Source organism: Saccostrea cucullata, unplaced genomic scaffold (genome assembly GCF_032062105.1).
Source record: "Saccostrea cucullata isolate Sc308-1 unplaced genomic scaffold, CSIRO_AGI_Scuc_v1 ctg1603, whole genome shotgun sequence".
NCBI lineage: Eukaryota > Metazoa > Mollusca > Bivalvia > Ostreida > Ostreidae > Saccostrea > Saccostrea cuccullata.
In genome coordinates this window covers 180027-203667 of record NW_026928907.1, presented here as the reverse complement: position 1 = coordinate 203667, position 23641 = coordinate 180027, and the positions used below count along the sequence as shown (strand labels likewise).

Below are 23641 nucleotides of genomic sequence, written 5' to 3'. Positions count from 1 at the left end.
TAAATCATAGTATGAATGTTTACAAAACACGTGAATTATGATATCGCATCTATAAATTACATGTAACCTTTTGTACATCTGATATATTTAGATTTCATTTATAGTAGTTACACATTAAAAGTTCGTAATAAATATTTATCGGACATTTTCTAAAAAAAAAAAAATTATACTGTATATTAGAGCTTTTTCACGGTCAAAATTTTGGAGCGAGAATGATTTTTATCAGAATAAAGAAAAAGGCAATAATAATAATTGTTCTCCCGACCCGATAAGAATATATTAATATACATGTATGCCCCCTATTGCACACACACATGTCTTTAAAAAATTCTAATTATTTAATTATTTTATTTATGATTTCACAATGTACGTGTTACATTAAATTATTCACAATTTACATCAAAATTATTGATCTTCTTGTGCATGAAAAAAATGCGTGTATATGAAAATCTTCCTTCTGGATGCACAGATTGAAGTCAATCCGCCCTAATGGTATTAACAAACTGAATGACTTCACCAGAATGAACGTGAATTAGACCCAATTCCTGATGATACTTTACAAGATTATTCTTTCAATTTAGTGTAACTCTACAGTTAGTTTGCGTTACCATCTTTCGAACAACCCACATAACTATGCATTGCTAACGCCTTTATTAATTATTTTTTTTTCCAATAATTAGTCCTAAAACATTTCAAAATTTATAATAGATCATAATTCATATGTTAAAATATCCCTTCTATATTATATTTCTCTGATTATTCTTTGTCAAGTATAGTTACGCACTTTGAGAGAATGAAACAATGTACGATTTACTAAATGTCCTGATTAATTAGCGTAATTAATTTGTTCAATTATGTAAATCGCACTTCACCTGAGTATACCCCGATAAACCAGACGTACTTTATAGCGGTTCGGATTTCTTTCTTTATTTAATAGTGTTTATATAAATTTCCAATTCAACTTGAGATGATGAAATTTTACAATAATTGTCGAAGACCAACTATATTTCGTTTCTCCGCTTTTTGTCAGTAAAAATTGTAATATCAATTGATTTCCATTTTTATGCATTGACTGATGTATTTACCCAATTTATTTAATTAATTGCTTTAATAAAAAAAGAAATTAAATATTATATAAATATAAAATACAACCCGGAGAATTAAAATAAATAAAATTAAATAATATTTTAATTATCACAATAGATTAACACAGCACATTCACACGTTTTACTTGTATGTACAGTGTTTGGATTTATGTTGAATTAAATCAACACGTTCGATCTTATATCCCAATCGACAGATCAATATGCTATTTTGATTGGTTGATGCGCTGATTGGTTAATCGCTAATCCTGATTGACAGCTCTGTAAAGAAATACCGAACCCGCGTTCGCTCTCTGGGACCGCTACTGAATTTGGGGTTCGCTCTCTGGGTCCGCTTCTGGTTCGCTCGGGGTCCGCTACGGTTCGCTTTGGGTGCGCTCCGGGTTCGCTCGGGGTCAGCCCTAGCGGACCCTGAGCGGACCCAGAGAGCGAACCCGGGGTCCGCTCCGGGTTCGCTTTCTGTTAGGTTGTGTCCGGTCGGTACTGTATTGATCAGCAAAAGATTAAAGTAGTGTAGATAAAATATTGCGGAATTTAATTACAAATTATTACACAATTTACTTTGTGGTAAAAAAATAATAAATGGTCAAATGGAAAATAGAAACCTCAGATATGTGTTCTATCTGTTCTATTGTACATGTAACATCTTATTTTTTGAATGAAGAAATGTTAAAAATACTTTGGGTATAGCTTCCACTGTGTGTTGAATATTAAAATTAAATGTAAAGCTATTATTAGTTTTTTAATATAAAAAAAAGAAAAAGAAAACATACTTTCTGAACAATTTTATTTCCTTACTGTATTAAAAATATATAAATACAAAATATTTTGTAGAAAAAGAAAAATCTAGAAGAAACTGAATATAATATTATACAGTACATCATGTTAAAAAAAATCTACAGTATTTTGATGTAAAGTGATTATTTTTTGTAATTATGCACTGAATATAGATATTACTGGAAAGTTTATTTAATCACTGTGAATTGTTTTAGCATGTGTGTTTGTGGGTGTATATACATATATATATATGTTTCTTCATATCTGTAATATCTATGTACGAAATGAATTTATTTTTATTTTAAAAAGTAAAATAATTCCCGCTATTATACGGTTTCTGTCCCCTAGTAGTGCTGCTGAAGGGGAACCCAAGGACTTAGCGAATGTATGTTACCTCCCATTTAGACAGCAATGGATATGTATATTCATAAAATATAAGGTAAACATGTACATGTACTGTTCGTTTTATTTTGATTGTTAAATTAATTAACTTTTTTAAATTACTTATATTATTCATCTAACATACTATTTTAAACGATATATGTATCTAAAAAATTATGTAATTATCATAACCTATTTATACATTTTTTGTATTTACAATAGATCATGTCTTATATAGCCCGGCAGATATGTGAAAAGATTGTGCTATTGGTGATACAAGCATGAAATTTGGGACACTTATAGAACCATCTACTAGGAACATATTTGGATGTAGGGACATTCAGAATTTATGATAGAGCCAAAATGGCCGCCGTTTTTCAAAATGGCGGCCATTTTTTAAAATGGTCATTTTTGTTTCGTACGTAACACAAGATTGATGCAGTATAGATATATTTTTTTAATTTGAAAAAGCACACCAATGATGATTTTTACAATACAGCACACTTTGGATTTTCTCATTATTCACAAAAATTAAATTTTAACTATCCAAAGTCAGAAAAAGCTGCGAAAATGAACAGAAAATGTCATTTAACACCAAATGTCATTTTAACACTCTGGAAAATGTCTCTGCTTGAAACAAAAAAACAAATTTGGAGCCAAGTGATATGGCTACCCATGACTGAGTACAAATTTAACAGTAATCCATACTCCCTAGAGTAATCTATTGTGTGCATTCCCCTCCACAGTAACACAAAGCTGTACACTGGAGTGCAGCTTTCACACACTTGCACTGCCCTCTGCAGCCCTTTTTGCATCCGCATGTAATCAATTGTCGACACGCCTCTGTTTCCTCTGGGAGGGTTGTCCAATATATCCCCCAGCCATTTTCATTCTTAACCCAACCCCATTCAGTTGGCGAAGGAAGCTCTGGTATACAAATCATCATTTGCCCCCAACAGAAACCGGCTTGATATGCAGCTCTCTTGATGTGTTGTCTAAGTGCCTCTAGAGTTGGTGGAATGGCCTCTATTGATCTTCCACTCTGCGTAAAGAGATGTTTGCGAGCCACGTTAACATGTTCCTGGCAGCTGGTACGATCGTAGAGTAAGACAACAAAACGCTCCAAAACATCCATGTAGTCATCCACACTTGAAATGGTTGGTGTGACAGCCAATGCACTGAAAGCTTTTGTGACTTCATCAGATATCTCATTACAGGCTCTCCATGTCTCCCATGCTGTTTTCTTCCCCCTCCCACTGAAACATGACACAGTGTCACATCCAGTAAGGGCGTGAAAGAATGGCAAACCATGGCACTTGCTCGGTCCCAGTGTCATGGCTATCTCGTGAGCTGCCACGTATCTGAAGTTCTTTCCTGTGGCAAAAGCAATCCATAATTCTTCAATTTCCAGTCGTTCTGCTGCTGTCACTGCAAGGACCACAACGTCTGTATCCACTGTACGGATTGACACTTTAGTATAACCCTGCCTCACTGCATCTTGAACATGGAGTAGTATTCTCGTATCTGCCTCCTTGAGTACATGGAGCAAGACCAGAAACATCCCGGGATTGTGTACAGAGCACATCTTTGTGGTTTGTGCTGATGATTTGCTTTGTAGTTTCTGCAGTTGCTATCCTCATTGCAAGAAAGGCAAACAACTCTACTTTGTTTTCATCTATGCGAAGGAAGGCCTGCCAGTTTCCGGGGATGGAACTATGTGGCTCAACTCGCCTTCTAATGCCTTTACCCCTCTTCTTCCTGGTGTCTGATTTCAAACTCTCTGGAAAGTATTCATCCCAAACAATATCCACCCTGCTCGTATGTTGCAGCTGAGATATGATGTAGGGCAAGAATAGGGCTGTGCAATATTACCGGTATATCGGTATATTGCGGTATTATCCATCACGATAATATATCGCGATATGAAAGTCAGATACCGGTATTTCACGATATTTATAAAATATATAAAAAACTCCTGTATTGTAGAAACTGCTGAAATAATACTTGTAACTTCCCCAGGCCTTTTCAATCTAGTAAAAAAAAAATACTTCGTCAGCTTTCAGAGGCAGATAGAGAGAAAAGAGAGAGAGACGGGAAGCTTTTCATTCACTGTCAATTTTAAATTTCTTACTTTAAAATAAAATAATTAATAAAAAGACTTTTAAATAAAATTATTAAAAAGGAAAATACATAAAACATTTCTACAGGGTGTTTACCATGTGTACTGTGGTTCTCAAAATCTCATGGAATCTACACGATCGACAATGAATGTTAAGTTCAAGATACATATTACACATAAATGGCCATCCATGTTTTCACTTGATACAGTGTTTTTTTATTATTTTTTAACAAGTTTCATGTCATTTTAAACACCTTCATGCTATACCAGTAGCATGTATATTAAAACAATAGAAACAGGCCAATGCCGTTCCTGATCGTATGTCATAATGTGAAATTAGGTCGGGTCAGACTAAAACACCAAACGCCCAAAAATAGGTCACAATTTCTTTCTGGCTTTAATTTTATTCTGTGACCACATAAAATTTATATATATTATGTATTGTTTTAATCATTTAGTTACATTTTATGCTATTTCAATAAAACAACCCCCCCCCCCCCCCCAAAAAAAAAAACGTATAAAGAATATACTATGCATAAACTTTTTTTTTTTCAATTTGAAAATACATCAAATGAATACATTTTGTTTTAATTTTTTACCTGGTTTTCGATTAAAAGTTATTATAATTTTGTGTGCGATTAATGTCTTATCCCCCGCCCCCTTTAATATTTATAGATAAATTCAAATAGTCTTTGAAATTGACAGCATTTTAAACTTTCTGCACAAATTTATTTATGATAATTAATCTACAATATATTGCAATATTCAACATAAATATTGCAATATATCGCAATATGGTTTTCACTCGCAATACCCAACTCTAGGCAAGAATACTAATGATGAATACTCGGAGAAGGTTTTTGCATTACCAGGTGCCAGCATGTTGACGATAGCTGCTCCATCTAGAATCATTACTTGAACAGGAGGACTAGCAGTGTCATTTTCGCGTGGAGTAATCTGATCTTCTAAACACTTAACCAAATCAGATTTTGTTCCTTGCCTAATTTTGCCCATGTGTGACAATGCTGGGGGACAAGCCTGATTCTCATGTGCAAAGAATACATCAAGATCTCCATCACGAGTCTGGGACGCAATGAACAATCTGGAGAACAAGTTGCAATCATTTTTGAGGGATGAAACCTGCAGCTCTGTCCTTGACTTCTGTCTGACTGATGGCCGGTTGAAGAGAGGAAGATTGTTTCTCTTTATTGGGTCATTGATAGGCTTTGTTTGATAAATAAGCCTCTCACTGACATACGTGTCATACTGTTCTTGACCCAGCTGCTCAATCTGGTGTAGAGTATTGATGATTGCTGTATCTGCCAGATCTCTGCTATCTAACACCAAGAGATCTTTGCTGTCTTCACAGAATGGATTCCCCATCTCTCTGATGGCATGAGTGAGGGCTTTTACATCGCGAGCAAAGGCTATCTGTGTGTATTTTGTTTGTTCATGGTGCTTGAGTTCAATTTTCTTCGTTCTCTTCTCTGTTGTGTTTTGAAACTCTGAGATCAACCTGGCCATCTCTGGACCAGACACCATCCAGCGGCGCAAAGCTGCAGGATTCTCTGTCAGACCTACAGCCCCTCCATCATCTTTAACCAATGCATTGTTTTGTTCGTGTGCCTGATCAAACGGTATGGCAGAGAATGCACGTGTGGTCTTTTTCACGGTAAAGTTTCCAGCCAGAAACTGTGTGTATACACTTGGATGCTTGCTTGCAAGTGTCACCATATCCCGTAAATGAACTGGGACCCACCTGGCGTAGTTGGTATGTCCCAGGGCAAAGAACCAAGGAACAAGTTTGCTCAAAGCATCAATATACAGCAGAAAATTTCCTTCCCGGATGGATCTCACATAGATCAGGACTGTCAGTTCCAGCTGCAGAATAATGAACCAAAACTGGAACTGTGGGCTTGCTTCAACTCGTTCAGTATTCCAATCATCCAATGGCTTTGGATCCTGTCCTTCAGTTAGTTCGCTGGTGTACTGTTTATGGGCTTCCTTCATGAGAAGATAGAGACTACAAGCTGTGACTTGGTGTGCTCGTCTCGTGCGTGTTACATGTGACGCTTTCAGAAAAGAATCAGCGGTACCAGCTGTAGCAACTCCTGCAAGCACCAAAACACCTGTCCAACCACTGCCATCCAAAAGGTCTCCGACGGTTTTCCATGCAGCCATTTCAATATGGAGTCCTCCAAAGACAATGACGAAATAATCCTCTCCATGTGTTTCTGGCCATCTCCACTGGATCTGTTTGGCAAGTGTGTACAATTGTTGATCAAGTGTAATTACAGGGATCTGACCTGGATTCAAAATATCCACAGCTCTTTTGATGAATCATTGCAACAGATTTGGCTTGGTCATAAAAAAGAGGCAGCAATGAGTTTAAAGCTACGCTACTTTCTGGTTCCTCTGGAATAGACTGTTTGCTGGCATGGTATGCAGCCCATGACACGGTATCGTCTTCCTGGAGTACTGTGTCAGATGCTACCGTCTTCTCCAACAAAATGAAGTGGTGACCACACACCTTAACAAGATTGGTCATTAAAACACACAAATTTTCAAAGCTGAAATGTACAAATCCAGTATTTGCTATTACATACCTGAATTCATCCTGTAACGCTTCAGGGATTAGCTGGCAGTCACTTTTGTTGGAGCCCTCTAGCTTAGGTATAGGTATATCGCCTCTGCCCAAAATAACAGGAGGTACCATAGTGTATGACTGTGGTAGGTGTGCAGCACCTGTTGCTGTCTCATCTGAAACTTCCCTTTGAACTCCATGGCTATTGCTACTTGGGTGCTGGAAAAGAGAAATACCCGTACCGTGAAAGGAATCTTGGGCACTTGTCGAGCTGGGGTTATGATCAATGTTATCCACTGCCCCAGTCGTGAACAGACCACTCTTTAGCACAGGGGGGCAAACTGTACCCTCCTTTTGGAAGAAGCGGCAAACCTTGTCCCCTAAATACGTGGAGATGCCCAGTACTCTGTCATAGGAAATCGAAAGGCCTAGATGGAACAAAGTATCAACAAGGTCACGTTTCCGAGTTTTTGTATGCATTAGTGTACCCAGGTACACAGGCAGAGGAGTCTCCAGATTGCTATTGTGTCTTGTAGATTCAATACTGCTGGTACTCCCTCTGCGGCGTGTGTAACAGTTGAACATCAACAGTTGTGAGATTGTGAGAGTAGGTGTTGATACAGATGATTGGCTTGACTGCTCTTCGATGTTAGGACCGTTCAAGATCATACCAACTAACGCTACAAGAGAAGTAGGCACCGACTGTTCTTGGCAGTGTGGTTCAAATGAACCACTGAAGGTTGTTTTCAGTTTTAACATGTCTCTTCGGACTATATTTGCAGCTCTGGCAAGACAAACCCCATCATTGTCAGTGTCCTGATCACATGCCTTCTTGAGAGCTGAGCCTATGTTTTCGTTGAAAGCAAGCAGAACATCTCGACCTGATTTGTGCTCCTCAAGGTCTGGAAAATATGTCATGATTCGATCTTTAAGTTTAGTTGAGTGAACACGTCCAGTCATGATGGTCCCAAGCTGTTCCATTCTAGTGGTGTAAAGTTTTGACAGATCTACCAGCTTGAACACTGGTGCTACAAGATCATTCATACGGGCATCATCTATATACGATACCAACTCTCCAAGTGCTATACCATGATTGACGTCATCTTGCTCATCCACTGTTGTCTTTGTGGCCCTAGCTTTGTTATACAGGGAGACCAGACATTTCAAGTGATATTGAGCATCTTGTGCTATAAGGTCTCCTGCACTAAGTTTAGCAAGAATCGCTTTATCGCCTAGTTTCAGAGCAGCTGTTCTTACATGTTTATCGAGATCAAACGTGGAAGCTTTGCGCAGAGAATCAGTACCGGATGGCTTGTCACAAAAGAAACATTTTTCAGGCAATGTCTGCGCATCTACGGTCTGACGGGTGTACTTTCTTGAAGCACTTGTAGTGTCTTCAGTAGTAGACATTTTCCTCTTCTGTGCCCGTTGCAATGCAGTTTTGTTATACTTTAATCTGCACGAATCATGCCACTTAGCTTTGTGGTTCTGAAAGGTCGATTGAATACCATCTCCTTCATCAAGGCGAGACATGTCTAAGGATTTTGGCAAGCAGCCGATCTGACTGAAGCTGTGGAGATTATCTGCTAGAGTTTTATATCCAGACCCTGTGCTGCGCGTAGAATCAGCTGGACAGGAAAGGGTCTCAGCAGTGTCCTCTTGACATAACACGCACTTGTTCCAATCAGTCAAATAAGGCAAGTCTGTTCCAGATGTACTAGGCTGTTGGGGATCTAAAAGCTTGAAAAGTTTATTTGCCATTGTAATTCAGGCAGTATGCACCAATATAATTCAGTCAGTGTGAAAATGGGAATCAGCATCTAGCAGCTAGTTCATGAAAGTGGTTAATATGCATAAGAGCATTACCTGAAAGCAGAAACAGAAAAGCATTAATTTGTTAAAAAGTTCATAACAGTCACTTAAGTTATAAAGATATTGCATGGAATGTACATAGCAGTCAAACACACGCTTATTACATCGTGTTTTATATACAGTATGCACAACATTGCCGAATTAGTAGCCAAAATATACAATAATACCCGCCATTTTTAAAATGGCCGCCATTTCAGTCCAGTGATGAATCTGAAATGTCCCTACCTCCAAAAATTATTGTAAAGGTATGTACTAACTGTGTGCAAATTTTTATGCTTGTATCACTAAAGGCACAATTCTTCCAAAATTTTCACATATCTGCCAAACTAATACCCGGTTTGATCAAAATTTAAATTTTTATGATCAATTGTACTGACGATTAAGCATGCTTTTTAACATTTCTTTTGGTGATACATTTTTTAAGAAAGATATCTGATTCACAGATGTGAAAAATCATGTTTATATATTTATATTGTATTTTTTTTAAAAGAGGGTAGGGGGTCATTTCACGCTTACGATATCGATCGATTATGATAGACTAGTTTGTCAAAACGAACGTTTAATCTACCTTAACAAATTATACTGAGTCCAGTGTAGGAAGTATAATGGAATGAAATAAAATTATCTTTTAAATCATTATTACATCATAATATTCCTCAAGTGAAACTTTATTCAAAGAAGTACGAGTCACTGTTCCTTGAGACATTGTGACAAAAGTCCGGTATGATACTAGAAATCAGTTACAAACAAGCAATTGAAGCTTTTTTTTAATTCATAGGAATATGCTATAAATATAATCATACTGTCAATGATTAAATCAATATTGTTAATGTGACAAAAGTCGGTATGATACTAGTAACCAGAAGAAAGTCTAGTCGGATTATAAAATTGTTTTGCATATAATATTGACCTACATAAGAAAAAACCAATGACTACATTAAATTATGTGGCAGGAAAACAGATACAGGTAGCATTCTGTGTATATAGATAGGTGTATACATAAGCCAGCGTCGTCCCTCGGGGCTTCTCAACCACTTTGAATAACCTCAACCCTACAGAAAACTTACCAAAGGAAAAAATCGACCTTTAAAATGAAATTATCGTTATTGAAAAAGTTTACGAATTTTTAGCTAAAGATACCCTATTCCAAAGGACATAATAAAATATTATTAAGTGAAGCAATGCGCAATTGAAAATATGCAAAAGACTGCATGAAGCATATTTTTAATACATCTATCTCATCACATATTTCAGCATATGGTACATACAATGTAAAAACAGTGGAACACTTTATGAAAATGAATTTCTTCAAGTCATGATGTTTCAACAATTAAAAAAGTAAGATTAGAATTTCTAAAATGAAAAAAAAATGGATCCTCTTCCTTCCTTAATATCACGTGACTTTCATACGTCATCATCTTCTGTGCTCCTATCATCAGAATTGTCACTGTCACTAAAATCTGTAGAACGTGGTATGCATGCATAACACTTTCTCTACAATACAATTATTATAATGTTATGAGGAAAAATCATATAAATATATTCATAAGCCTCACTACCAATTTCAAAAGGACGGAAATTATATATTTTTAAAGAAGTTTCGGTAATGGTTAATTTATCTCGGACATCAAATCCAATTTCCCAAAAAGTTTTAGAATTCTATCTTGTGTTACATGTATGTGCGGAAACAGGGAATGTATTCACCTCTTTTTTTAACAGACAGCATGACAGAATAACGGAATAACGAAAGTCTACAATAACTTTTTATACCCTCCCCCCGCTTGAAAAACAGGAGGGTACAAAAAGTATTTAGTAATCGGTATTTCCTTCCGTCCGTCTGGTACCCATCTCTTATCTGCAACTCCTCTCATACCACTGAATGTAATTTGATGAAACTTTCAAAGAATCTTTATACATATTGCCGTTGTGCACCTCCTATTTTACTTTTTGATCCAATACATATTTTGGGTTTCCCATAGCAAAACATGGACACTGCCATTATATTCATATGGGAGACGGGGGTATCATTTAGTGAGCTCATTGCTCACAGTACCTCTAGTTTTAAAAGGCATGTATTAATCAGATTGATTTTATTCTTACCTTATTTGACTATTTGTATGAACTGAGTCACATTTTTATAAGATATGCGACATGGAAGTCTCTCTTTTATCTCTCTGAATGAGGTGAAGGGTGTGACCATACCTTGCAATCGATCCAGCAGTCAGCACAATATGAGAAATTACATCCAGGTGTAGAACAGAGAACGAATCCCTCTGTCTCCAGATCATCACAGATCAGACACCGAGTCTTAGACGCCTTAAAACGCTTCACTATAGAGGCAAGGCGTGGACACGAACGCCTTATTCCAATTAAAATACCAGAATCCCGCTTAAATGGAATTATTTCACATTAAAATACCACATATTTAATTTCATATTTTAAAAAAAAATTATGTGGTAAATAACAGAGGGGACACACATTCCCCTTATCCTTCTTATATCTTTACTACAAATGACGGTAATTTTAATTTTTTTTTCATATATATATTTAAACTTATTTGATTTGCCTGGGATCAGATATGACCAAATCTTCAAAATTTAGTTCTAACAATAGAAATTAAATAAATAGACACTTACAGAAAGTTGAAATTTCCTGGCCTGTTTTCTAACTTTTTTACGTAGATGAATAAGATATCCTTTCCTCCTCTTCAGGAGTTCGTTATACATAAACAATATCCGTGATTTCTCCCTCTAATAAAATTGATTAATTGTAATTAACGTAGGCCACGGATCACTTCCTTTCGATAAAGTTATTTTTCAGCTCAACATCATTTTTTTTAAAGAGAAATGTCAATTTTTTTTCTTATGTATTTTTTGGGTAAAAATTCAGTTTGTTTTTTATGTTCTTAAAGTATACATTGATCACTAGAAATGTGATAAAGTGACTGCATAGAACTGCATGTTTGTGGACATCTGAATAATATGTTTGACAATAAATAAAATAAAAAAAACAGCACATGAATGAGAGCTTTTGATAAAGGAAAGCAAAGAAGGAAATTCAGTTTTCACCTTTCGATAAAAGAAAGCACAAATGAGTCTGCGCATGCGCAATCCATATGCTTCAAATAACATGAGCATCCAGACAATAATATACACAGCGTAAATTCTGTAGACTTCCCATGACCTAAGTTTGGTAGGATGGGGTAGACATTCTGAAATAAAAATGTAGAACCCAATTTATAAAATAATGATAAATTGTTTATTTTTTTCAATAATATTTCAACTCTTTTCATAAACTATCAGAATATAAAATACTTCATATCTTGATTTAATTTTATTTAGGGGGTAAAGAGATAGAAGGCGGGTTTAAATCTTTTTAAGACTACCAAAAATCAATTTTGCATACTCAATAAATCATAACATCGAATTTATGTTATATTTTGACAGATCTTAAATACTTTTTCTTATTTGATAAAACATTTCATTTATTGGGGAGGGTGTTTAATGGACTTTTGAAATTTAAAAATAACCATAAAAAGAAGTATAATTCAAAATTAATATTTGATAGGTCCTTACTCAGTGCAATCATTCTAATATTGTAATAAAAGTTCGAATATCATAAAATAGAAAGCTTTGATAACAAAAATACGTTTTTGTACTCTGAAAAATATGTACAATGTTGTTATATACCGTTATATCCCTAAAATTTCAGCATTTTTTTTTAGTATATTAAAAAGAAATAAAAATAATGTAAAACATATTCACTAAAAAAAAGACACCTACCAAAATTCGTCGTTATATTATCAATAGAATGTTCACTGTTGAAAGCCTTCAGAAAGAGTCGTATGATCTGACTCATAAACCCCACACCAGCCACCTTCACATTAATGTAATGCAAGCCTGTAAAATTAAGAATATATAGCATGCAATTAAGCATGCTTCCATCTTTGCTGGGTACTGCAGTAAAGACTGAATGTTTTATCTTTTATTTTTTAAATTAGTTTCTTACTTGTTTTTTGTGTTAAAGTGACTTGCCTGTTTGCCTGTAGTAAGTTGATTTATCCTCTGTATTAAGAAAGTTGACCTACATCTTACCTGTCTGTTACAATTTGATTTACCTGTCTGACTGTGATAAGTTGAGTTACCTGTCTGTCTATAATAAGTTGAGTTACTTGTCTGTCTGTAATAAGTTAATTTACCTGTCTGCCTGTCATAAGTTGACCTACCTGTCTGCCTGTTATACAATGTAAGTTGACCTACCTGTCTGCCTGTTATAAGTTGACCTACCTGTCTGCCTGTTATAAGTTGACTTACCTGTCTGCCTGTTATAAGTTGACTTACCTGTTTGTCTATAACTTATATGACTGTTTTTCTCTATGATATCCATAACATCATACAGCAGATTAGCGGACATCACGATCAGGCCTGATATTAATGCCCGCATTAAAATCAAGAAGGTGTCTTTGCTCTGTTTTAAGAAGAAATCCAACGTTATTGTTTCTATCAGAAAAATTTTAACTATCTTTGATTTCTTTTACAGAATTTCAAAATGAGTTTATGATGATTTTTCAGGATCCAGGAATTGCAATAAAATCATCTTAAATCTCATTAAAAAAAATTAATTTTTTTTCTATTTAATATTTAAAAATTTTCCAATATTGTAGTAAATCAAAAGTGAATGTGCGTATATATGATATACAAATCTGTTTATACTCTGAAAAAAAAAAGTCATTCATTTAACATTAGATTAAATTATTTTTTAACACTAGCATGCTATTTTTGTAAAGAATGCAATATTTTATATTTACTTAACAGCATTAATAACATGATAGAAAAACTGCTCACTGAGAAAACATAAAATTAAATTTCATAACTTAAAGAATTTAAATATTTTTTTAATTATTTAATCAAATATACCAGCTTTCTTTTCTCTCCTCTCATCATCTTTAATGCATCTGGATAAATCATTCTATCCTTCTCAAAATTCTTCAGGGGTAATAACGTACGCTTATTCTGAAAAGATCAAAATATGTAGAGGATAAGTAATTTTTCCATTAGTTTGTATAAAACGTTCATTGTTTAAATATAGATAAACATACCTGGTAATGACGTCTTGCATCAATATGGCGGAAGTACTTAGAGATGTAGTTGTTATCAAACTTATAGTCTGTTAAATACTTCTTGTTGTATTTGTAGGAGCTGTAAAAAAAACCAAACTCTGTGGATATTCAGCAAATGTACATGTATTAGACATTCTGAAACTAAAACAGTGTCTATTAAATTTTTCCTAAAGGAAAAAACATCTCTCTCTGCTCAATGGCCCTCAGAGCCGAATATAAGTAAAAAAAATTGAAACTATCCACCGGTTAGTGATGGTGTCTCCATATGAGTGAAAAATTCTCGAGAAAGACTTTAAACAACAAACATACAGTAGAAAGAAAAGAAACAAAATACAGTTTAAGAGGTCGATCTACTGGCCTTTTTCTCCTGAAAGTAATTTGGTTTTTATTGTGTGTATACAGGGACGAAAGAAGTTATTAATTGATTGAAAACAACACCAGGAATCGGTCCTACTAAACAGAGAACCCCAGAGAACCTTAGAGAACCCTAGGTTAATATGGTGATTTTTTATATGTTTTTATATTTTTATGTTTTATGCGTAATTGAGTTGATTTGTACTAAATAAATAATATTTTATAAATATTTATTCATAGAATCAATGAGAAAGTTATTTTATGGAAGTTTTAATCGGAAAAAAGTAACAAAATAGATGGCAAAATATTTTTTGATATCCCGATCCCGACTGAATTTAAAAAAAACCATTGTTTATCGAAATGAAAATTTTTATCACACAATTTTCCAATTATTTTTTACATTATTTTTTATTTAATTGTAATGATATGTATAATTCTTAAGCAATTACTCTGATCTTAAACTTATTTATTAATTTCTAACTAGTTTTATCATAAAAGCAATGATGAAGTTATAAGAGATTATAGTACTCTTTTAAATAAGCAAAAAACTTGTCAAAATATATTTTTTAGAGTTTAATTTTGTTTTAACATGATATATAAGTTTACTGAAATATAAGTATTTCATATACAGAAAATAAATTATTTAAAAATCATTAGGGTTCTCTAAGGTTCTCTAGGGTTCTCTGTTTAGTAGTACCCCACCAGGAATTATTAAATTTCAAACCTCACGATCACTACTATAAATGTAAATGCCATGAATCTCGCGAGGATTGACGTGAAGAAATCAACCCAAGCTTGCTTCTTATCAAACTCGTGCATAGTTCCCTTCCGAACTTCCTCTGCCATTGTATAGTCTATGTCTTCTGGAGTTTGTATCATCTGTTAATGCAATAGACACCAAAATGGTTAAATACTAGTATTTTTATATGTAATATAATATACGAGTCTTATATGTACAAGCTTCACAATCAAATGACAAGAGGCCCATAGGCTTTATAGTTCAAATGAGTATCGTACGTGTAATCACTTTCCAGCAATTCAATTTGGTTTGTATTTTAAACTAAAAGCCATGAAATTCACAATTCACAACTACTTGTACCTATCAGCAATTACATTGGGATGGACCTCTCCTTCCTTCACCGTTTTTAGGACCATTTAAACGTAGAAAAAAACATATGGTGTTTAAATGAAATTGTACACGTAAATTCCTTGTATATTGTACTTTTATATTGACCTTATACTGTAAATTGACGTCAAAGTTTTCCTCCATGTCGACCATTGTGTCCTCTGACGTCACATATACGTCACCAAAGCCTGGCTCCATAACGTCCATAGATTTACACTCCATTCCTAAAGCGTTTGGCACCACTGACAAAAGGAGAAACAATGTAACGGGATTTTTTAAGAGATCTCATCCTTTATCTTTAGTTGTACATTTAACTGCACTGTACTAACATTATTCATATTAAAATGTTTTAAAATTTGCAATCTTAGCATTTAACATCTTTTTTTAGATACATCTTCACGTTAACATTTATACAATGTACATTAATTTTACTCAAATTGCAGTACCGTAGACAATTAATTTTTTTAATCAATTATTCACAAACTGATATTGTCTTGATTTGATTTTTATGTTATGTACAAAATAAACTATTTTTTCATTAGCAGTTTGAAGGCGAGTTTAAAAAAGGCCAGATATTATTATTTCGACAAATGTCTTACAAATATGAACTAACGTTATTGAATCATGTGATCAAGATGATGGGGGGTCAACAAATTAACCACAAGTTAAACACCATATTTAACTTAATTTTTTAAATAAGTGATACATGTATCTTAAGCTGTCAACTATAATTTGGCAAAGAAAAAGTTCATACAATTTAATCTTAAAATTTTATCATTTTTATATATCTTTATATGGAGCTCTTCCTCTAAAGGAGGTCAAAATAATCTGAAAATGAACACAACCCCCAGCCCCTTGAACCATGTTTACAAAGTCATAGAGTTGTCCCCTCCAAAAGAACTGGCTAAAAATAACGTACACGACTAAAATCCTTAATTTTTCTTCATGAAGTAATTATTTTTCTCTGAATCCCAAAGAATATATCTTGAATATTCAGCATTTGTGTTGAAATACTCTGGAAAAAAAGTCTCATCTACATGTACTTTCTGACTCATTCTCGGAAGAGGGCACGCAAACAATATTTAAAGTTAACCTTATTTTAAAAGTAACAAAGTTCAAGGTTACCTTTAGCCAGCTCGCAGAAGATTGTCAGTTTCAGTGGCAGACACAGAACAAAGCCAATGACAGGAATTGCGGACAGACACTTTCTCTCCAAATCCCTGAAGGCTCCTCGACACTTGATTACTGCCTTGTTCCATACATCTGATTGATTGATCGTTTATCAATTTATAAATTAATGATTAATCGAAGATTAAATGTTCGATTGATTGTAGTATATAATAAATTATTAATTGATGGAGTGGTCGATGGATTGATTGATCGTTCGATTGATTAATGGATGCATGGATGGATGGATTGATTGATTGATTGATTGATTGATTGATTGACTTTAATCACGCATTCTTGGTACGAGATAAATGAAACGTAGTGATATTACTTGTGTGTAAAAAAAAAATTACTACAGAGAAGAAAGACAATTTACAAAAATTCTTTTTACAAAAACGTGTACAGAAAACCACAACAACAACAAATAAATAAATTAATTGAAATTGACCTTCACATCTCATTTCTAGCTTTTTCCGGTATTTTTTCTCGGATTTCTCTGCTCTGTCCTTTGCTGTGCTCTCGTCGTTTTCGGATTCTATCTTCTGCATCCGGTTTCCGCGTCGATTGTGTGTTACTTTGTCGACCTGTCTCATTCTTTCCGCCATTTTAGCTTCCGAGTCCTCGTCTTCGATCTCATACTCGTCGCTATCTTCGTGGCTTTTCAACTAGATAAAAAATACCAATGAGCTACGCAATTAGTAAATTTAAATTGAATGTTAAACCTCATAGGCGTCGGAACCGAGGGAGGGGCTAGGGGAGGGGGGCTTAGCCCTCCCTTTTTTTGAAAATATATACATAATATACATTGTAGGCATTGAAAATCGCGGTTTATCTTTTTTTTATTGGTTAAGCCCCCCACTTTCAATTAGCCCCCCCCCCCCGAACAATTTCAATTTGCTTCTGACGCCTATGAACCTTAACTACAGATGAGTAGATATTTTAGATTCTAAATATTTTATGCATACGTTTATTTATTAAATAAGGAATGTGGGCTTTCCTTGATAATTACTTCGTAACAGATCAAAAATTCCATATATCCATACGAGGTGTATGGACTGAAAACTTTAACTCAGTGTAATTTTAAAAAAAAAATGTGGCCTATGGATTTCAGACGCATGCATCCATTTGCCGGTTCTTTTAAAGATCCTTTCAGCAGCTGCTCAGCTATCGACTTCAAAAATGAATTTTTCATTCATCGACTGCCTGTTTGATTTGTTTAGCTGATTGAATCGATCAAAAATAAATTTTATTGGCTGGTAAACATTTTGTACTCTGTTTTACTCTATGTACTGAACCAAAACTGATTTTTCATTGGCTGGTAATTCAGGTACCTCTTTTCTGATTGGCTGGTAAGCTGCGTCTATCTTCTTTGTCACCTTCTTTAAATGAGCGCCTTCATTCTAAACAACGTAAAACAAATTATCATAAGACTAGTAAACACACTTGAAAGATAAAAATAAATTGAAGATAAAATCTTTACGTCACTTTGGGACATTTTAAATTGGTACATTTTTACCGGCAAAATCAAAATTTACTATATATGACACTGTAGTCAGATGAAATAAAATTAATTTCATTTTCAATGTACATGTATGGTATATTAAATTTTCTATTTACCACAAACTGTGACATGATCCTGCGGAATGGTTTGGTCCTTAGCTCCCATTTAGCAGACGTCTGGTTAATGGCTAACTCCGCGGCACAAGTCAGGGAGCGGATCACCTCTCTTCCGTTTGTCGCGAGGTTATGAATTGGCCCTTAAAAAGTGTCATGTTGTCGCAATAAATACAAAATTTACAATTTACTGGGTAGCTGTACATAGAAAATTTACAATTTACCGGGTTAGGGTAAATACAAATTTAATTTTGATAATCATGGTTAATTTGTATTTACTGCCACTCGGTATATTCAAAATTTACAGCATATGATAATAGCATCAGGTCAACTTTTTAGTCAAAATGTAGAATTGATAGAAATAAATCATTTGGCGTCATTATAAGCCCTATCCTTTATCAAGTTCAAGGACGATACCTAAAGATACAACAACAAGATAAGGAAACAAAGAAAATGGAGAAAAAGAAAAAGAAAAATAAGTAAACTTATGTAGAAGTAACAGTTTGGAAATATTTTGGAAATATAAAGGTTTTTTTATTTTAAATAAAAGAAATTAAAGTGAAAATTATGTACGTAATTATGACACGGATTTAAGAGAAATGGTCTCAAAAACGGCATTTCTTTTATATACATTTACATGTATTTATTTTAATTTTTAAATGTTATATTTTTTTTTGATAAATATATTTATTTTCTGTCTTATAATGTACAAAATACTGGTAAAATACAGGTAAATCTAAGATGGGATGTAATTAGTCTAATTACTGTAAAAACCAATTAACTAATCAACACATCTATTGTTATTTGCAAGTGGGAATAGGTGGAATTGAGATTTTTAAAAAGTTGGAATAGCTAGAAGACACCCTTTTAATGTTCCTCAAATAATAAAAAAAAGTTATTATAACAAGTTTTGGTGGGGTGCATTTTCAGTGGGTTGATATGCAACTACAAGATTTTTTTTCTTCAAACGATTTCTTATAATATTGAACGGGGAAGTAATATTATGCAAAAGAACTTTAAATCTAATCTGTTAATTGATCCAACAAGGTTCATATTTTACCGACACCATATTTGTTCTGCAAGAAAAAAATGTGGCCATAGTAGTTTATAAAATGTGAAAGGTTAACTAAATGGTATATATAAGAAAAATGCTGTGGATGACCGCGTTATGGTCTGTTCTGTTTCTGTGGAACTTCTTTGTAACATCGGTATGTTCCTTTTTCCTTTTATTTAAATTCTTTATTCAAAACGAAAGTAGGAATTAAATGAAAACTTAACAAATTGCATTAAGATTAATTTTAGTATATCTGAACGCAATTACTGCAATTATCTCTCATATAAAATATATACATTTGTAAACGATGTTGGCAATTCTTTAACTTAATGATACACAAGGTCCTCACCTCGTACGAGGTATGTTAGTAGTTGATTATTTTTCCCACTCGTGACAGTTATAAAACGTACGTTCTTTGTTGCTAAGGACATTACATGTATTTGCCCCCCCCCCCCCCCCCCCCCCCCGGACATTAATGTATTGATTTAACTTAAAACATTTTTTCTCGAAAGTGTATTAGCATCTCTAGTACAACAAAAGGAAATGACGAGTTCTGAATCCAAACAGAAAGAAAGTTGAATAAATATTTATTGTGCTTTTTAATGGTTTGATCAGGACGAGATAAATTATCTTTAGACACGTATTAACTTGTGAAATTAGTAGCATATTATGCTTTCAAACCCTGTCTTTTAAAGCTGCTAACTTTAAAAATAAAGTATATATACTGGTAGTTGAATAAGAAGGGGGTATTCCTGGATCCAAACATCTAAAAACGTTTCCTTATGTATTTACGCTTACATATAATATATTCCACACGATCTTCCTTGTATTTTTTAAATTCACGAACAGTTTATTTCTAATATAATCATCTGTATCCCAGTGCAACGGGATTGAGAGGAGGGGTATAGTAACACCATCGTATATATTCGTTTGTGAGTAAATTAGTTAAGGTTTTGCCAAAGGTCAACATGTCCAAAAAGTTATTTAACCCTTTCGCTGCCAACGTAAATTTTTAAATTGCCAAAAAACGTAAGGTCACACGTAAATGACGTTACAATAATTGTGACGTTATAAAAATTGAGGGTTTACGTTGTATAAATGACTTTAATCGCACCTGCGTTATGTATAATTTTAACAAATTTTAGCAAGGCGAGGAAGATCCTGTTTCAGCGCATGATCAGAGACAAAGTATTTTTTTTAAAAGGAACATTTGTTGTCTTAAAGAGAATTGCGTTGTCTGAACATAACGTCATCTACAACACGTACAGGACTGCACAGTTCTTTATTCTTTTTAATTGAATTACGCACTGATTGATAATTTTGTAAATTTACTGTAAGTATATGTAGTGGAAAATGGATGTATACTGACACGCAAAAGAAACGCAACACCCTGTTTAAAGGTACTTGGACACAGATTTGAAGTTATTTTTTTCTCTATATAATATAACGAATTATATATTTTAATAGCATTACACACAAAAATTAATTAAAAATCTTATTTCATTTAAAAGTTATTAAAATTTCAAATTTTGGGCGGGTTTGATTGACACATCCTTCCACTTTTACAAATTTTAATTTTACTTTTAATACTTATGAAAAGTGGCAATCTTGTTGTGTATAATTGAGAAATATTAATACTATAATCCAGAAAATTCAGAGTATAGATATGTTCGAAAGCAAAACAAACACACAATATATTCTCAGTCCGTGCAGTTGTGGTGAGCAGACTTTAACAATTGAACGCACCCGGTGAAATCAAAACATCAACAAAAACAGAGCTCCTGTCTTGTTTACAAAAACTGTGTACATAACACGAGTGTGATCGATTTGCACACACGACTTAGCTCGGAATGACGATACTTGTGAAGGCGTTTTGCTTTCTAACATTTCTACTCCGAATAAAATTATTTTTCTGGATTAAAGTTCTAAAATGTCTCATTAAAACACAACAAGATTGCCATTTTTCTGAAGGATTAAGAATAAAGTTAAAATATGTGAAAGTGCAAGGATGTGTCAATCAAACCCGCCAAAAAATTTGAAGTTTTAATAACTTTTAAATGAATTAATTTTTGTGTGAAATGCTAATAAAATATATAATTCGTCATATTACTGTGTAGTATACAGAAAATATTAACTTCAAATCTGTGTCCAAGTACCTTTAAGGGAGAAATAATTATGTAAAGTAAAGAATTTTGTATCTTAAAATTTTAAATATCTTCAATTTGGTAAACATTGGTAAATTAACGGTTGAACGATTTCCATACCATAACCGGAAGTCAAGTTTGAGTCTGCTTAACAAAAATAAAAAATTGCATGTTTAAAAGAACATTTGGCAATATTATGGAGGTTAAAGGGTTTTTTTTACTGTTCATCATAAGTAATGCAGCAATATTTCAAAAAATAAACTCTCCTTTCGTTTCCCGTAACAATGATAAGGCTTCTTGAAAAGGGCTTATGTACGCATTTCCATTGCTCTAGCTGGAAAATTTCAATGTAAAAGTGATGGATAGTAGCTGATGCGAATTTCACTAGATTTCGCCTCAACAGGGTCTTACGTATCATATGCATTAAGGACAATCCTTGTACCAGAAATCCAAGGGTAACTACACTGCTCTAAGTTAGAGAAAATTCGACCTAAATATCTGAAAAACGGGCATTTAAAATTGTCAAAGAATTATTCAATCGCTGAGATCGCGATATTAATGAACCTATTGTATCGTAGAAATTAAGCTGCAGTTGTTGTTTAGGGCAGACTTGTACGTTTTACTTGAATGGCTTGGAGGGGGGTGTTTTAAAGGTCATAATTTACTTAGTAAAGTAAAGAGATAAACATTTAACATTTTTATCAAATCTCTGAGGTTCTGAAAAGTGAGTTTAGCCTTTCATTTATTCGCATTTGAAAATCATAAGATAAAAAATCAAACATTTGTAAATTACTGCTTGTAGCGTGTTTCTTCTGCGTGTCAGTATATTATAGCCATTAAAATTATTTGGGAATATGAATTGGTAAACTTTCCTTATGCATACTGATATGTATTTACAATGCACGGAAGATAATTTCATTGTTTAAAAATAAAAGTACTCTGAACCCATTCTGTATGAAATTTTATGTTTTTTTTCCTAAAGAAAAAAAAAGATATGCCCCAGCAAACTCGTTTACTTATAAACCAGCTAGTCTGAAACTCTATACTGATAAGACGATCGTGTAATATAGAGATTAACGCCGGCCTTTATCAAGAAAACCTAAAACAAATCATGCATATTTTATTGCTATACCTTGTTTAGAGTATTCAAATACTGTAGGAATATTTTTGTCTTCCTGACACGCCAAACCTTTATGCCATTAAATTCATGAAATAAATATCAAAGACATTTTTCATTACCTATTTTTTGAAAATGATTGTTTTCTAATACGAACTTTGAAAACTGAGAGTCGGAAATAGAATAGTCCTCACTTTGTATGCCTCTATTCTTTTCTAAAGTAAATTGTGAATGATTTACCTCAACCGTTATAAGAACTTTTACTTTATTTTCAATCTGTATAATACGAAGGCAATTCGTAGTATAGAGAACATACATGTATTAAACGTAAAAGCATGAATATACATTGCTTTTTGCTATATAGAATTGCTAATATGCCATATATAGTTATGGGAAGTGGATGCAAATTCTACATTTAACGTATGTAGTGACTGACGTTCTTTCGTTAACTTGAAAAAAAAAATTAATAATGGTAAAGCGCAATTTTTATGCGCCCTGATCGATAGATCCGAGGCGTATATTGTTTTTGTCCTGTCTGTTTGTCTGTTTATCTGTTTGTCTGTCTGTCTGTTGTCAACGTTAACCTTCGCCTTAACTTTTGAACCATTAGAGATATAGACTTCATATTTGGTATGCATACTCCACTAATAAAGTTCTTTCAAATGACATCAAGGTCAATGACCTTGTGACCTTGACTGTTACCTATATGCTAAAAATAGTTTTTTCGAACTTTAGCCAAAACTTTTGAACAAAGAGATATAGAGACTTTATATTGAGTATGCATACTCTACCAATAAAGTTCTTTCAAATGACGTCAAGGTTAATGACCTTGTGACCTTTACTGTGACCTGTATGCTAAAAATAGCTTTTTCGAACTTTTGCCATAACTTTTGAACCATGAGAGATATAGACTTTATATTTGGTATGCATACTCTACAAATAAAGCTGTTTTGAATGTCTCCAAGATCATAACCTTATGACCTTTACTGACCTATATGCTAAAAATAGCTTTTTTGAATTTTTGCCTAAACTTTTGAAGCATGAGAGATAGAGAGTTCTTATTTAGTATGCTTATTAATTAAGCTTTCAAATGACACCAAGGTCAATGAC

At 33.7% G+C, this 23641-nt stretch overlaps 2 protein-coding genes across 2 annotated transcripts in view; one reads left to right on the top strand and one right to left on the bottom strand.

Moving 5' to 3' along the window:
- Positions 1–10220: 10220 nt before the first annotated feature.
- On the bottom strand, positions 10221–19285 carry LOC134279150 (E3 ubiquitin-protein ligase DCST1-like). Its single transcript, XM_062761511.1, has 15 exons — positions 19261–19285; positions 18220–18359; positions 17934–18002; positions 17051–17267; positions 16561–16698; positions 15544–15677; positions 15034–15188; positions 13935–14034; positions 13753–13848; positions 13177–13303; positions 12619–12735; positions 11905–12047; positions 11473–11586; positions 11039–11224; positions 10221–10330 (listed from the first exon to the last, which is right to left on the bottom strand). The coding sequence occupies exons 1-15, from the start codon at positions 19283–19285 to the stop codon at positions 10241–10243; spliced, it is 1851 nt and encodes a 616-aa protein (XP_062617495.1). The 3' UTR covers positions 10221–10240.
- Positions 19286–19350: 65 nt separating this feature from the next.
- LOC134279148 (uncharacterized) overlaps positions 19351–23641 on the top strand; it is a 30003-nt gene continuing 25712 nt past the window's right edge. Inside the window, exon 1 of the mRNA XM_062761510.1 lies at positions 19351–19424. Within this exon, the coding sequence (XP_062617494.1) occupies positions 19365–19424 (60 nt within the window). The 5' untranslated portion in view covers positions 19351–19364. The remainder of the gene's footprint in view (positions 19425–23641) is intronic.

What these genes read in the sequence shown, in the direction of transcription:
- LOC134279150 (XM_062761511.1), bottom strand. Translation starts at nt 19,285, where the DNA reads ATGGTGTCGGTAAAATATGAACCTT. An exon ending in CTTCTGCGAGCTGGCTAAAG is followed by an intron (nt 15,678 to 16,560) that starts GTAACCTTGAAC and finishes TCCTTTTGTCAG; the next exon opens with TGGTGCCAAACGCTTTAGGA. An exon ending in ACGTCAATTTACAGTATAAG is followed by an intron (nt 15,189 to 15,543) that starts GTCAATATAAAA and finishes TTGCATTAACAG; the next exon opens with ATGATACAAACTCCAGAAGA.